The following is a 15029-nucleotide window of genomic DNA, read 5'->3' on the forward strand; positions in this document are numbered from 1 at the left end:
GAGAGCCTCGCCCACGGCCTGCAGGCCCTCCTGCCCGGGTGACCCGCTGTGGCTCTGACATCCTCTCTGCAGGCCGGGACCTCGAGTGTCTTCTAGCTGGAGTCCTGTCATGGGGCATCCATGTGAAGGCTGGTTTAGAGGCTACCGATGCTAGAGGGGGCGGAGCTGGGCACCCCTAGATGTCCTGTCCCTTTCAAGAGATCTGCTGGTCCAGAATCGACTGTTTCAAAAGGCAGCCACACGTGGGAGAATGGACTTATGTTTTCAAGGTGTACAAACTAGTTATCTTTAAAAGATCAAAATGCTGTGCACGTGTGCGTCTTTTTAGACCTCCTGTCAACCCACTAGCATTCAGGGCTTAAAATCCCCTCGAGCGCTAAGGAGAAAACATGCAGCTTCTGTGGTAGTAAAGTCCAAGTAGGTCCCTCTGAGGGCGGAGTATCGGACCGTCTCTTCTGCTCTGGCAGCTTCGAGTCAAAGGCAAGAGCCCACACACCCTGCAGCACGGGCGGCTCAGGAGGACGGCGCGGCCAGGAAGATTCTGGAGTCCACCGAGAAGGACAGGTGGCCAGGAGGCGCTTCCAGAGGCTTTGCCAGCCCCAAGCTCCAGGCCCAGGCGTCTCACGAAACAGGAGGGACGCGGCGGCCGAGTGGGAGCCCCGGGGCCTGACGAGGCCTCTGTCCCGGGCAGCTCGCCGCTGCCCCCACGAGCCCCGGGCGGAGCGTGCGGGCCCAGGCCTGGAACTCTTGCCGGGAAGGTTCTTTCGGGGCCAGAGGCGCCTGCGCTGCCGAGAGCGAGGGGCGGTCCAGAGCAGGACAGTGCTCATCGCTCCTGCTTCCCACCCCGGGAGGACCGGCTCCCACTGCCCCGCTCACGGGGCTCGTTCTGCACCGGAGCCTCGGGGCCCGGGCGCGAGACAGGACCACCTCCACGGCGATGACAATGCCTCCGGCAAACGGAAAATGACAAACCCTCCCCAGGAGAAAAGCTGCTACAGCGTCGCCTGCCCGCCACCTGGGAACTCAGCGCGCGCTCCGCACAGAACGAGCACCAGCTCGGCCGCAAAGCCAACCCACGGTCCTTCCCCACATGGGACTTGGCTCAGAGGAAGGTCACAGAAAACAGTGAACACCTCCTGTGCTCAGAACAAACATCTCACTTAGAAAGCTTCTAATTCGGAAAAACTCAGAATCAGTAACAAGAGGTAGCAATTCCTGGGGCTCTTTGTTCTATAAACATTAACAAGGCCCTTGATTTTACAGCATTTAGAAGCTTTTCTTTTTTGGTTCACTGAGATTTTTTTAAAGCTCAGATGTGAAAGTGACTACTGAAAATTTATCTACATTTACAATTCATTCACACGTTTATTTAATGTCATTATACAGAGGACAACCCCAAAGTTCTTGAGAATATCAAGTATGTAGTAAGTCTCTAGCTGTGACAGTGACAAGGGAACAGCTAAAAACCAAGGCAGTGAAACAGAAACACGATTTTCTTAAAATTATAAAGTAACAATACTGATATTAAAGCTTCATTAATTATTGCAACAGTTAAGAATTTAATTTACCAACATTTCATGTTAGGAAGGCTCTTTATGAAATTTATTCAAGTTTTCAAGAAATTAGGGGAGAATATAAAAAAGGAAATACATAAGAGTTTTGATTTTCACTAAGGGTAAATATTCATACAATTTTATACAGTGTCACCTAACACAGTAACCTTTAATAAACTTAGGTATACAGAAATCAAAAATGCAGAAAAGTTTTCTTTTACATATTTAACTCGAGCGACAGCGATGCGACCATGACACAAAGTCCACGTAACAGACGCAGCAATGAATACGAAGTCAGTACCAGTGGGACAGCTTCCCTCTCCTGGAGGGGCTTTTACATACAGGTTTGAACGTGGCGCTGAGTTTCAAAGGGAACAGCTGGATACAAGTGCCTTGCAAGGGGAGCCCTGGACTCCACCCTCCCAGACCGCCCCTCTCACTGGCCAGCACTGGGGTGGTGGGGCTGAGCCCCCTGACTACCTGAACAGGTGACAGTCCCAAGCAGCCCAGCGCGACAGGTGTGCTCTGGACAAGGAGGGAGCCTTTGCCAATTGTTCCCTGCCGTGGTGCCCGAGGCGGACATCTCCTCCGGGTCACTTATCAGGCCTACACGCGAATGCGGAGGAAGGAAGCCTCAGGAGTGGACACGCCCGGCACAGCGGACGACCCGCACAGGAGGCCAACCGCGGCCCCTCGTTCCCCTGCGCGTGGGGGCCGCGGCCGGTCACCCTGGGCCAAGCCCTCCCGCAGAGAATGGGACGCGGCGCACCGTGTGTTTTTCCTGGGAAACCCACGGTCGACCTCTGCTTCTAGTTCCTTCTCGGACAGACAGGTCCACAAACGTGGCCTGTGGGTTTTCAAAGGATTCCTTCCACGGTGCTCCCCGGCCCTTTGGCTCCCCCCTCACACTCTGAGCTTCCTCAACCAGGAAATCAGAGCTCTCCCTCCCAAGCAGGAGGTAACGAGAACCTTGTACACTGCTGCGGACATCGATAAAGCTGCTTCACCAACTTCAGCGCAAGTTCAGTACTTGACAATTTCTTAAAAATTCAGGATGTACCACAGGAAGGGGAGGAATCGGGGAGAAAGGGCTGCCGGGCCACCTGCCAGCCTGCACTTGGCTGTGGAGCCCAGCGGTGGAACAGAATACTGGGGGCACGCGTGTTACACGCCCGTAAAAAGTGAAAAAGCTTCAGGGCCTTTTGTCCCTCATCGTTTCTGGATGTCTGAGACAATAATCGCTGTCATAGCTTATCCCTGTCTTTCCACTCCTCTCTTTTTCTTTCCTTAAGGCATTTATCCTTAGTCCCAAGTCAACGGCTCACAGGAGAACCCTTCAAAAATGTCAGAAGGTCCAGTCAGCACAAAAACCAAAATTAAGATTCTTTACCACTATTTAAATCAATTGAGAACCCAAAGCTACTGGTTATTTTTAAAGAGCCTGCCTACTCCCTCTTCCACATTTGCCTTTAAAAGAAGGCCAAAAAAAAACCAATAAAAATAAAAAATAAAATAAAATAAAATAAAATAAAAGGAGGCCAGGTTTTCCAAAGGCTTCCCACCCCAGCTCTCCCAGCGGAGGAGAAACAGAGAAGGGCTGGGGCTGGGGCGGCCGGTGGGTTCAGAAGCCTCTGCATCGCCCAGGTCACAACACAAACCCAGCTCTGGAATTCCCAGAAGCTTTAAGGGGCGAGCCAGGGCAGGGCAGGCAGAGAAGACCCCACAGCCTGGCTAGGGCCCTCCGAGGGGTCCTGTCACCGCAGGCGGGCAGGCGGGCAGAGCCACCTCTTGCTGCGGGGGAGCAGCTCGGCTCACGTGCTGCCCTGAGCATTTATTTCTCTGCTTTTCATCGATGCGTCTCAGTGCATGGTGGAAAAATAGTGCTGAGCGAATAGGAATAACCTCTTCTGGCCAAAAGCTGTTTTATTCCAGAGGTTAGGTTAGAAAAGATATTCTTGCTCAGGATAATGTTTAAGCTGAACAACTGAAAAGTTTCAATGAGGAAGCTCAAAATTTGGGGAGAAAACTACAAAAAAACACGCCCCCGATTTCCCTTAGTGGCCACGGTGCCTTATATACCTGGTGCCTTATATACCTGCGACTGGAACCCCTCGAAGCAACCCCCACCCGACCCGGGTCTGCAGGAGCCCTGGCAGCCCCGAAACAAACGCGAGGGAGGAGGGGAGGAGCCCGCCCGCCCCCTCCCTCCCCTGTGCCCCCGTCTCCTCAAGCTGCCGGCAACTTTAGTCCTGGTCTTGGAGAGCACCTGGCGCTCTGCCCTCCTGACTGCAGGAGAAGGGCGCTGCTGGCTGTCACAGAAAGGCGGAGGCATCAGAGGGGCACAGTGGGTGGAAGCAGCGTCGCCGCCGTGTCCAGAACCAGCCCGGGCCGAGCCGGGCCGGGCCAAGCAGCCCCTCCCCGGCACCTGACACCCAGCCAGGGGGCCCCAGCCAGACATCAAGGATACACTCACACACTCACCAGCAGCAGCTGGAAGACCGAGACTGTGACCAAGCCCCAAACCCCAAACTGCAGGGACCACAGTGGTTTAACCTGGGGGCGGGGTGGAGGAGATGGAGCCCGGCTGCTATGAGCGCGTTGTGGCGCTTGTTTTTTAAGGAACCAGTAACACCCTCCTCTTGCCTCTCCCACCCCCGCCCCCATCCACAGACGGCCCCCTGCGTAAGCTGCCCCAGCGGACGCTGAAGGACAGAAGGAACCAGAAAGAGCCCCCGTCGCACAAGCATCAGCTACACGGGCCCCACCCGTGGCTTTCCTGGCCGCGCGGAAGGAGCACAGCGCTCAGAACTGGAAGGTCGTGCGCGACACGCTCCCCTGCCCGCCACCCCCCCGCAAAGGCTACTTACCTGGGATTCAGCCACTTGGGCCAAATACAAAGTCCTGAATTTTGAAACTGCATACTCAATGCCTCAGAAGCATTTGAAGCTGAATTTCTAAAGCTATGCAGGTACATAAAATTGCACATGGAGTGCTGGTTCCTGCTCTCCACCTGACAGCCCGATTTCCCAGCGTCCAGAGCTGAAACAGTCCACAAGCATGGCTGTCCCTGGTACCCCAGGTCAGTTAACATTTAGGAACAAAGGACCGTATGTTAAAGGCAGACAGGACATTAACATCCCCATGGACCGTGATGCATGACGGGGAAGGCCACCGAGGCTCTCACGTGGAAGAACGCTGCCCCACCACCACCGCCGTCAAGGTCGCAGAAACCACCACCCTAGGGAGCGCGGGGGACACAGAGTGAACGGCTCGGCCCTGACGCGCGCGGAGTGGGGGGCCGGCCTGGCCTTCCCGGGGGCCAGCTTTAAGAGCACGGAGCTGCTCCATCAACCAGAGTCCCGCACCGCCGAGAAACTGAAGCCTCCAGGTCGGCACTTCGCTGAATCGCGTTCGCTACTCAAACCAGTATAAATGATCAGTATCTCTACATTTAATTACAAAGGCGTGCACAACAGAAAAACAAACCTAAGTGACCAAAGCAAGCTGACAAATGAGCTCATTATCATCTTGACACGAAACATATGGGTCAAAGAGCCCTGTCATCCACTGTGAAAACTAGAATTTGAAAAGCAACTCCCCCGACAGCTGATAAGGCTCTGGAGGAATTAAGAGTCGAGCACAGCAGCCTCCCCTGGACGTGGAAGCAGCCCAGCCGCCTGGGCAGAGGGAGAGCCAGCCCTGCCCCCAGCAGCCACAGGCCCCCGGGGCAGGCGCTGGGGCAGGGGGTGGGGTCCCTGAGACAGAGGCCGAGGGCATCCCGAGAATGATCCGGAAGATCCGGGACCACGACTGCCCTCCAAGGAGAGAGGAGCAACCTGCCCCTGCCCCTCCCCTCTGGTGGGAACACAAAACCCAAACGGGGGAAAAATTTCAAGTGCTCTGAACCTTGGGGGCCTATCAGTCTTCACAAACAAAGCGGAGGAGTCTGCCTAGGGCCTACGGTCATGCACCTTTTTGACCAAAAAACAAAACCCACCAAAAAATAAATAAATAAAATAAATAAAAAGGAAAAGAAAAGAAAAGCTCCTTCCCCTTGTTGGAAACAACATAAGCGAATCACACCCACCATAAAAGATCTGGGCTTGTGTGGCCAGAGGTACTTCTGACAGCGGTGCTGGCGCCCTCAGCCCGCGTCCGCGGTAACTGCCCAGAGGCTCTGAGAGACAGGGGTTGTTGGTTCAGTGCACAGAGTCTCAATCAAAGTGCTACAAACTGCTTCTTTGAAAAAAGATGTTTATTAAACAATTTTAATTGTCATAAAATGACTAAAATGGGTTTTAAAAATTAAGGCTCTTCTCTTTCTGTGGATTGCCAGAACCATGTAAAAATAATATCAATCAACCCTGCTGAACGCTTTGTTCCTAAAGTTAAATTTCATAGATTCCTAAACATTTTATGATTAAGATAAAAAGTTGGACTATAAATGACAATGAATGGCCGTTCGTATTGAACACACACTCTGATCAGGTGTACAATATTCTAATTGAGTAGTTAAGCAAAAATATTCCAGTTAAAGCAGACATTTTAATTTTAGCATTTTAAACTCATTGTTGCCCCACACTGTCATGATTTTCCTAAAATCGAAATAGTCTAATAGAGGAATGCTAACCTTGGGACTCTATATACTCCCAGGAGGGTGACTGACTTGGCTGGCAATTAGTTTGATTATATTTTTTAAACGTTCTAAGGTGAATTATCAAATGATTCAGAATTACATGGCATGCAGTATCCAAAATTATGGCTCTGATGCATTTAGATTTACATTAAGAATAAGAAGTGTCATTCACATTCATTGTACACCCCGCCCCTCCCGCAAGAAAAAAATCACTACCTATTCAAGTTCTGGATCCGGTGCAGCATTAAGGGTTAAAACTGACCACTTTACCAGGCCTTCCCCACGTGCAAATAAATCCCTCCTGACAAGCAGTGACTATACAGTCTTCAAGAAAAATTAATACAGTCAGCCTCTCATGTGCTATCTTTTTACAGATGAGCGGCTCTAACAAGGGGACGTCTTCCATCCGAGGACACAGGGGCGTGCCCAAGGTTTTAGCTGGGTCCGTTTTGGTTTTAGTAACGAGGTTCAGTTTGTCGCTGCTCTTGCTAGAGATGTGTCCCATGCTGTGGTTTCGTTTGTGATCTTTCTCATGGTGCCTGTCCTTCCGGTCGTGTAGCGAGAGCGTCGCGAACTTGCTGACCCCGGAAGCGATGGCGCCGTCCGCGACGCTGCCCTTGCTGCCGGTGCCGGAGACGGCGGAATGCGGGAGGCTGTTGGACCGCGGCAGGGGAGGGGGCGCCGGGTTGCCGGGGGTCGTGATGCTGTTGCCAGTGCTTCCGGCAGGAGGACTCGTGGCGTTCATGACGTTCGTGTGCGTCCTTGCTCTGGAGAGGGGCTGGTGGGGGAAAAGGATGTCTTCCGTGAGGTCCCATAAGCAGAGCTGCGTGTCCTGGCCCACGGAGCCAAACCGGTACGTGACACTGACGGGGCGGCTCTCGGTCGAGTTCCGCTTGGACAGCCGGGACTGGGTGCTGTTTGCTCGGTCTCGCCCGAAGTGCAGAAGGTCCTGGAAGTCCTCGTCACTGCCACTGAGCTCCATAGGGTCGCTCTCTTCCACACTGGTGGTGTAGGGGTCAAACGCCACCACGCTGACCCAGGACTTGTGCCCGTGGCCCCGCGCGATCACGCGGCCGTCTCCGAAGGACCAGACGGTCACGAGGTCGTCCTCCCCGCCCGTCACGACGTACTTGCCGTCCGGGCTCCAGCACACGCACAGCAAGCCTCCAAAGTAGCTTTTCATGGTGCCGTGCAGCTCCACCGAGTCAAAGTTGAACACCCGCAGGAAGCCGTCCTGGCTCACGCACGCCAAGAACTTGCCATCTGGGGAGAAAGCAAACTCGTTGAGGGCCCCCTCGCCCACCGTCCACTTGAGGAGAGGGTTCCTCGTGGATTTGCTCTTGCAAGTGTGCACGGCAAAGCTCTCTCCCTGCTTCAGAAGCTGGTAGTGGGGGGCTGTGGTGCCACAAGCGTGCTCCACATTATACAAGTACATGTTCCCACTTGAATGGGCTACTAGGAAAAGGCTTTCCGAACCAGGAACCCATTTGACACAGGTTACTCGTGACTTGTCTATTAGTCTCTGTGAAGACAAAGGAGAACAAGTTATCACAATGGAGAACTTTTAAAGGTCTACTTTTCCAGCAAGAAAGCTTGTCTGCTTCTCGGCGAGAAGGGATGCGTCCATCCGGGCACTCCACGTCCTATCCCGCGGTCAGGCCAGCGAAGGCATTCTGGCCCCTTGTGGAATTACCTTCTAGAACTGCACCTGGGTGTCAGGCCACTGGGTTTCACCAAGTCAGTCATTCAGCACACACTGTTGCGAGCCTAGTATGTGCCCGACAGATACTATACCAGGCGCCGGGACACACTGGGGAGAGGGACAGCCCCGGGCACTCCGCACGTCTTACGCCAGGAGCGGCTGGGCCTGGGCCTCCTGCACCTGTGCAGGGTCCTCACCACGAGGCCCCCGGGAAAGGCTCGCAGTCCCCGCGGCCGGGAGCCCTGGGCCCCCAGCGGCTCTCTGCACTGCCTCGGCCCCGCGTGCCCCGTGCTGACTACCCCCGCCTCTTCCGGCTGCTGCGGGGGTGGGTAGTCCACGTGCAGCCAGCAGCACCCAGGACAGCAACGCAGCCCGCCCTGGGCTCTGCCTCGGCCCTGACTCGCTGCAACTTCCTCCCTCACAGTCGCTGTCACGTGTGTATCTTCAGAAGCCATTCCTCCATCTTCTTTGGAACAAGGTGGTGTTTAAAAAAAATAAACAGATGACTAACACTCAGGAGTATGTGCCTAGTCACTGCCACTCTACCCCACGTTTATCTGTGATCCACTGACCAACTGTTTCTTTAACAGGCACAGGTCGGGAGTCTTGCCTTTAAAACCAAAAGAACAAAAGGCCCAAGTAGAACCCCCACAAAGGGATGACCACCCCCTGAGTACGCTTCCCTGCTTGCAGACCTTTTGTGGGCCTCACTGGCACAGTGGCTTCCACGAGGCTGCCTGGTCCCCAAATCACAGCACCAGAAACCAGCTGGGAGTTCCCACGACCCCCGAGTTCTCAGCCGGTCCTGCTGCCAGACGCTTCCCACTGCCAGCCCGGTAACCGGGTGCCTCGGGAGCCCGGCGGGCTTCGGGTGCTCCCACTTCTCTCACGTGCTTGGGGTTCCCCGACTCGAGCCTCAGAGGGCCACGGGCCACAGGGACGGGAAGCCCACCAGGACACAGGGCCTCCTGCCTAGTCGGCCTTGCGCTGTGTGTCTGCTGTGTGTGATGCATCTTTACGGAAAGTCACAGAAAATGAAAACACTTGGTTTCTTCAAAGAGACTAATGAACCATGCAAACTGCTGCAGAAAATTAGGCCCTGGAAGGGAGGTGGCCAACAATGGTCCCAGCCAGGGAGGAGCGGAGAGGCCTGACCCTGCCCGGCACGAGGGCCCGGGGCTAGCGGGCCGGGCGAGGGTTACTGAGCAGCAGGGGTCACTGCTGTCGCTCTGCAGCGTCACAGCCACACTGTCACCCCCTGCCTCTTTCCTCTCCTGCCCGGTGACCTTCCTGTATAAGGCAGCTGACCTATGCTAACGCCAACAACCTGGAAGCCCAGCGCTGCTCTGTCAGGGTTTCCACGAGACCTTCACCATTTCTTCCACAGAGGTCAGAGGCACCTAACGAGGCCAGGTCAGGGCTTTGGTCCTGGGGGAGCCCACCCCCACCCAGCAGACCTTGCTGTGCCCACCGGGCTCAGGCTGCCCCAGCACTCCTGATCCCTTAACCGGGACTGGTCTGCTGGCCTAGTGTCCAAGGGTGGTGCCGGTTCACCCCCATCGGTGGCCTCTTGGGCGGCTACAGAAGCGACCTCAGGCTGAGGAGCCAGGCTGCTGGCCATGCCCTGGCACTGTGTGTGGCTTTCAACTCCTGCACCTCACATTTCACCATAACCAAATCTAATTTCAATTTTCCCAACAGCTCTCCACCGTTACTCTATCATGTGTGGAAAATTTTAAGGATGGACATAAAAACTTCTAGCACTATGGTTAGGAGAAAAAAATTATTTTTGGCTTAAAAAGGCACAACAAAAATAATTCCATTAGAACTCAAAACTGGAATACTGTCAAGTAAAAACAGTATTTCCCTGCAACTGTGAGGAATGGAGATAAATAATCATAGCACCATTATTAAAATACATGTTACTGGGGTGACGAGACACATTTAAAGACTTTACTCCACGATAAAAAGGTGCATTGAGACTGCTGTAAGTAGACACGTGGATGTCACTTACGGACAAAAACCTGAGCCCACCTTCTGTGCCCCTGCTGGGGCACCCACTTCGTCTTGGGGTACGTGGCAGGCATATCAGGACAGCCGTGCTCACTTCCAACCTGAGAATCTACTCTGCGGCCAGGCACTGAGCAGTGGCTCTGCACACACGCTGTTTCATCCTCAAAATAACCCCGCAACGTAAGCTTTTATTTTTTCAATAGGTCATACAGTCATAATTCATATATATTAATAAAAGTATCCAGTAGAAAGCCTCACTCACACCCCTTTCCTCCATCCCAGACCCCTTGCCCCCAGAATTACTGTCATCAGCTTCTTGTTTATCTCTGCGCGTGTGCTCCTGTGTGGACAAGGCAAACATAGATACAAGTTTATCCACACTCCTTTTTTTCACTGTCTGCGCCTCTGCTTTCTCATGCAGTCACACATGTGCGTCTCTCTGTACTGGTATGAAGACAGCTTCCTCATTCTTTTCTACAGCTGCAGCGTACTCAATGATATGGATATACTGTGGTTTATTTGAAAAGTCCCCCACTGAAGGACATTTGTAGAGCAAGGAATAACCTGCACATATGGCAATTTTCACAGGTATAAATATACTTGCAGGATAAATTCCCACTGGAATAGCCGGGTCAGGAGGTACATACGTTTATAATTTTTTAGAGATATCGCCAAATTACCTGCCATACAGGATGCAACAATTTATATTCCCACCAGCAGTGTACGTATGAGCGCTCATTCCCCCACAGGAAGGCAGGTGTTATTGCCGTGTTACCCGCCAAGAAGCAGGGTCAGAGAGGTCCGCACGCTCGCCTGTGTCCCTCCCGGTCACCACTCACTCGTTTCATTCATTCCTCTTCCATCCTCTACTGAATGTACACTGTGTGCCAGGCACTGACAGCACCGACGGACAGACGGCCCTTCCTGAGTGGAACTGATGCTCAGGTGGGATGAAACCATAGTGAAACGGACAGGGTCTCACGGTAAGGAGCGTTGCACTGTGAGCAGGAGCCAAGCAGGGGGAGAAGACAACGGGCAGGAGCGTCAGAGTGACTGCAGTCTCACGTAGGAAGGCCTGGAAGGGCCTCTATCTCTGGGGTGAGGGCGCGCTGAGCCAAGAGGTAAAGGGGCAGCACAAGAAGCGGCCTGGGAGGATGCAGGGCAGAGCGTCCTCACAGAGGGGACAAGGGCGGGGGCGCTGATGGGGGAGCAAACCCAGCGCTCTTCGTCCGAGAGACACGCAAGGCGCTGGGGCACGGGGGACGGACCGGGCAAGATGACACCCGGCACAGGCCCGTCAGCCCCAAAGTGGGGCTGGCGCCTTCTGTGCCACCGACAAACGTCAATAAACCAGGGCGCCCCTCCCGCAGACCCCGGGCAGTGGGAGGCACAACTTCAGGCCTAGCTCAGAGTCGCTGAAGTAAACTGCCCTGGGCTATCACTTGGTTTGGGTTTAGCAAAAAAGTGAGAGAACAGAAATTAAAAAACAAATACCTAGAACATCTTATTCAATAAATATAAAGAATGCAGCCCACTTTCTGCACCATAAGGGTATATTTTTGTTCCAGAAAATGTCTAATAAAAAAAGTAAGTAGGGCTTCCCTGGTGGCGCGGTGGTTGAGAGTCCGCCTGCCGATGCAGGGGACACGGGATCGTGCCCCGGTCCGGGAGGATCCCTCCCACATGCCGCGGAGCGGCTGGGCCCGTGAGCCATGGCCGCTGAGCCTGCGCGTCCAGAGCCTGTGCTCCGCAACGGGAGAGGCCACAACAGTGAGAGGCCCGCGTACTGCAAAAAAAAAAAAAGTAAGGAATCTTCGTCAGTTCTCAGAGCTAACTAACAGGATTTCCCTGCCAGGCTTGAATTCTCCAGTGTCAGTGGGGCCTTGATCTGGATGAGCATGCGTTTGAGTATGTTGAAAAAACACCCTTGGCAGAACCCCAGGTCCCCTGAGGAGCTCCTGAGTACAGGTGGGGCCGGGACTGGGAGAGAGACAGGGGCCTGTGCTGGGGGGCGGGCAGCCGAGTCACGGCTCAGCACAGCGCAGGTGGGTCTGCGGATGTGCATGGTAACCGTTTTGGCTGGAGCACCTGAGCAGGGGCAGGAAATTAGGTCTGGAATCGTGAGCTGGGACTCAAGGACAGGCTAAGGGGTCTGGGCTGTGACCTTGAATCCCTGTGCTGACCAATCCCACAGCCCCGAGCACCTGAAAGTGACTGGTCCAAAGTGAGACATGCTGTGAGTGTAAATTACACACTAGATCCTGAAGACTTGAGAAATTATGGAAAGTATCTCATTCACAATTGTATATTGATTATACGTTGAAATAATGTTTGGATGTATTAGATAAAGTAATACATTTTTGTTTTTGGCTGCGTTGGGTCCTCGTTACTGTGCGCGGGCTTTCTCTAGTTGCGGTGAGCGGGGGCTACTCTTTGTTGCGGTGCGCGGGCTTCTCATTGTGGTGGCTTCTCTTGCTGCGGAGCATCGGCTCTAGGCACGCGGGCTTCAGAAGTTACAGAACGTGGGCTCAGTAGTTGCGGCACATGGGCTTCAGGAGTTGTGGCATGAGGGCTCAGTAGTTGTGGCGCACGGGCTTAGTTACTCCGCGGCATGTGGGATCTTCCTGGACCAGGGATTGAACCCGTGTCCCCTGCACTGGCAGGCGGATTCTTAACCACTGCGCCACCAGGGAAGTCCCAAGATAAAGTATCTTAACATCACCTATTTTTAAATTGATGTAATGTGGCTATTAGACATTTTAAACTGAATTTGTGGCTCACACTATATTTCTACTGGCTGTACTGCTGCAGACAGTAGGGGCACGGAAGATTTCTGAAAAGGGAAGTGACAGAATGAAGTGAAGTCTCCCGTCAGTAGGTACAGAATGGTGGAGGTGAAGAGAGACCGGTTAGGAAGCTATGACAATTGTCCGTGGACAAAAAGGTCTTAAACTTGACCAGCAGTGGTGTGGCAGGATGGACTGTTTAACAGTGGGCTAGGCTGGATGGAGTAGGAGGTGGGGTTGGGGTGAAGGAGGCGTGTGAACAGACTCCTAGGTTTTGAGCTTGAGTGACTGGGAAGGGGGGTGACAGGTGAGAGAGGAGGGGTGACTGTGCTGGGGAGAAGTTCAAGTGTCCTCATCGAGTCGGCAGCTGATGGAAATGACTGTGGAAGACGAGGAAATGGGCTGTGAACAGTAAGAGCCGGATCTGCGACATCCTGAGCTCTCCAAGGCAGAAGGTGTACAGGGAAGAGGAGGAGAGTGTGCAGCTTTGGAAAGAGACTACTTAGAGCGAGCAGGACAGAAGTCAGGAAAGCAGAAGGAGAGTCGAGAAAACCAGCCCGAAGTCCCACGAGGAGAGGAAGGAACGGACGCCGAGTGACTGTCCCACAGGCCGGGGGCGCTGCTCCCTGCATCACGCTTCCCTCCGTCCCGTCACAGGGTCTCCGGGGGCAGCTCTGTGCGACAGGCCAGGAGGGGAGGCGGAGAGGCAGCTGGGCGGGGGTCCGGGAGAAGAAGGCCCCCTGCTCCGAGGCTGAGGTGAGGCCGCCCCGGCAGGAAGGGCAAGGAGAGGAGAGCGGGGCAGGTCTCAGGGAAGGACAGGCGCTCAGGTCCTCGGGCATGACCACTGAGCTTTCCATTAAAGAGGGAAATGCCACAACGCTCAAAGGCCTACTTTTTTTTTTTTTTTTTTTTTTTTTTTTTGCGGTATGCGGGCCTCTCACTGTTGTGGCCTCCCCCGTTGCGGAGCACAGGCTCCGGACGCGCAGGCTCCGGACGCGCAGGCTCAGCGGCCATGGCTCACGGGCCCAGCCGCTCCGTGGCATATGGGATCCTCCCAGACCGGGGCACGAACCCGTATCCCCTGCATCGGCAGGCGGACTCTCAACCACTTGCGCCACCAGGGAGGCCCAAAGGCCTACTTTTAAAATCACTTCCATAAAAACCAAAACCAAAATCTGGGCATTACTATGCCAGGTCTGTACGTCAAGCCACCTACCCAGGAAGCGGGCTCCCACACCCACTTCTCTCCCTGGTGATCACCCACGGCTCCCACATTCCCCATATTCTGAACGCAGAAGACACTGCCTCATTTCTAATATCAATCCAAAGTCCAACAAACACCAAAACTACCGTCCTTAATGGCGTTCACAGACAAGATTTTCTAACGATACTAAACTAGTTTAGAGGAAGCAAGAATCAAAATCAATCTGTAACCACACTAAAGCACCACTGCTGAAATGAAGCTTTCCAAAGCACATACTTTTTAATTTTCTTTTTTTCACTGCTATCAACATGATAAGCAGGAAAAAATTCTTGGGGGGTTGCTGGGTATGCATTTTACAATGCAGATATTAATTGATAACAGAAGTACTAAAAACAAACAATTCCAAAACCACAGCAGCTGCTGGAAAAGCCATAATGTAGCCACAAGCAAAAACGGTGACTAAGGGCTTTGGTTCTGTAAAGGCATTTAAAGACAGCTGCTTCTTCCCTCAGGAAGTATTAGGAAAGGGTATTTCAAAGCCCTGTGAAAGAGGACCAGATGTCATTTTTATCAATCTCAAAACTTTAAGGAGGAGATCATTAAGTGCTCATTTCCTTCCTTTGATTAAAAAAAGCAACAACAAAAACAAAACTAACAGAATGCCTAGAACCACTCTCTCGTTAGAGGACTGGACAGAATATTGCAAAGCTGGGCCTCCTCTCCTCCCCACCCCTGGGGGCGCTGGGTGCAGAGGGAGCCTGCAGCCTGGGACGGAAGAGCAGACACAGCCGCAGGGAGCAGCAGGGCCGGGCGTCCAGGAGGAGCCTACAGCCTACCCAGCGGGCTGCCCCGGCCTCGCAACCTGCGAGCGAGGAGAAAGTCAAGAACAGGAGGGCTCATTACATGCCGGGGATGAAGAAGCCGAAATGACAAGTTCTTCTTGGATTTTACATCCACCCAATAACCAAACATACTTAAAAATCCTTTGAAGTTACTGTTCTATGGATACAACCCAGATATAATCCGAATTTTTACAAAGGCAAACAAGGCTGAGTTCATTACCACACAGAAACTGCCCCTTCATGACTTTCTCCCCAGTACATCGTAACCGTTAGTGAGGACAAGGGGACTCCGC

At 53.4% G+C, this 15029-nt stretch overlaps 1 protein-coding gene across 10 annotated transcripts in view; it reads right to left on the minus strand.

Annotated features, from left to right (window-relative positions):
- Window positions 1-5101: 5101 nt before the first annotated feature.
- WDR20 (WD repeat domain 20) overlaps window positions 5102-15029 on the minus strand; it is a 57609-nt gene continuing 47681 nt past the window's right edge. For 5 of the 10 annotated variants that reach the window (XM_060095610.1, XM_060095622.1, XM_060095614.1 and 2 more), the window contains one exon: window positions 5102-7711. In XM_060095610.1, coding sequence (XP_059951593.1) covers window positions 6434-7711 — 1278 coding nt within the window. In that variant the 3' untranslated portion in view covers window positions 5102-6433. The remainder of the gene's footprint in view (window positions 7712-15029) is intronic. The other 5 variants (XM_060095615.1, XM_060095613.1, XM_060095618.1 and 2 more) reach the window with 3 other exon arrangements.

This window comes from Mesoplodon densirostris, chromosome 4 (genome assembly GCF_025265405.1).
Source record: "Mesoplodon densirostris isolate mMesDen1 chromosome 4, mMesDen1 primary haplotype, whole genome shotgun sequence".
Taxonomy (NCBI): domain Eukaryota; kingdom Metazoa; phylum Chordata; class Mammalia; order Artiodactyla; family Ziphiidae; genus Mesoplodon; species Mesoplodon densirostris.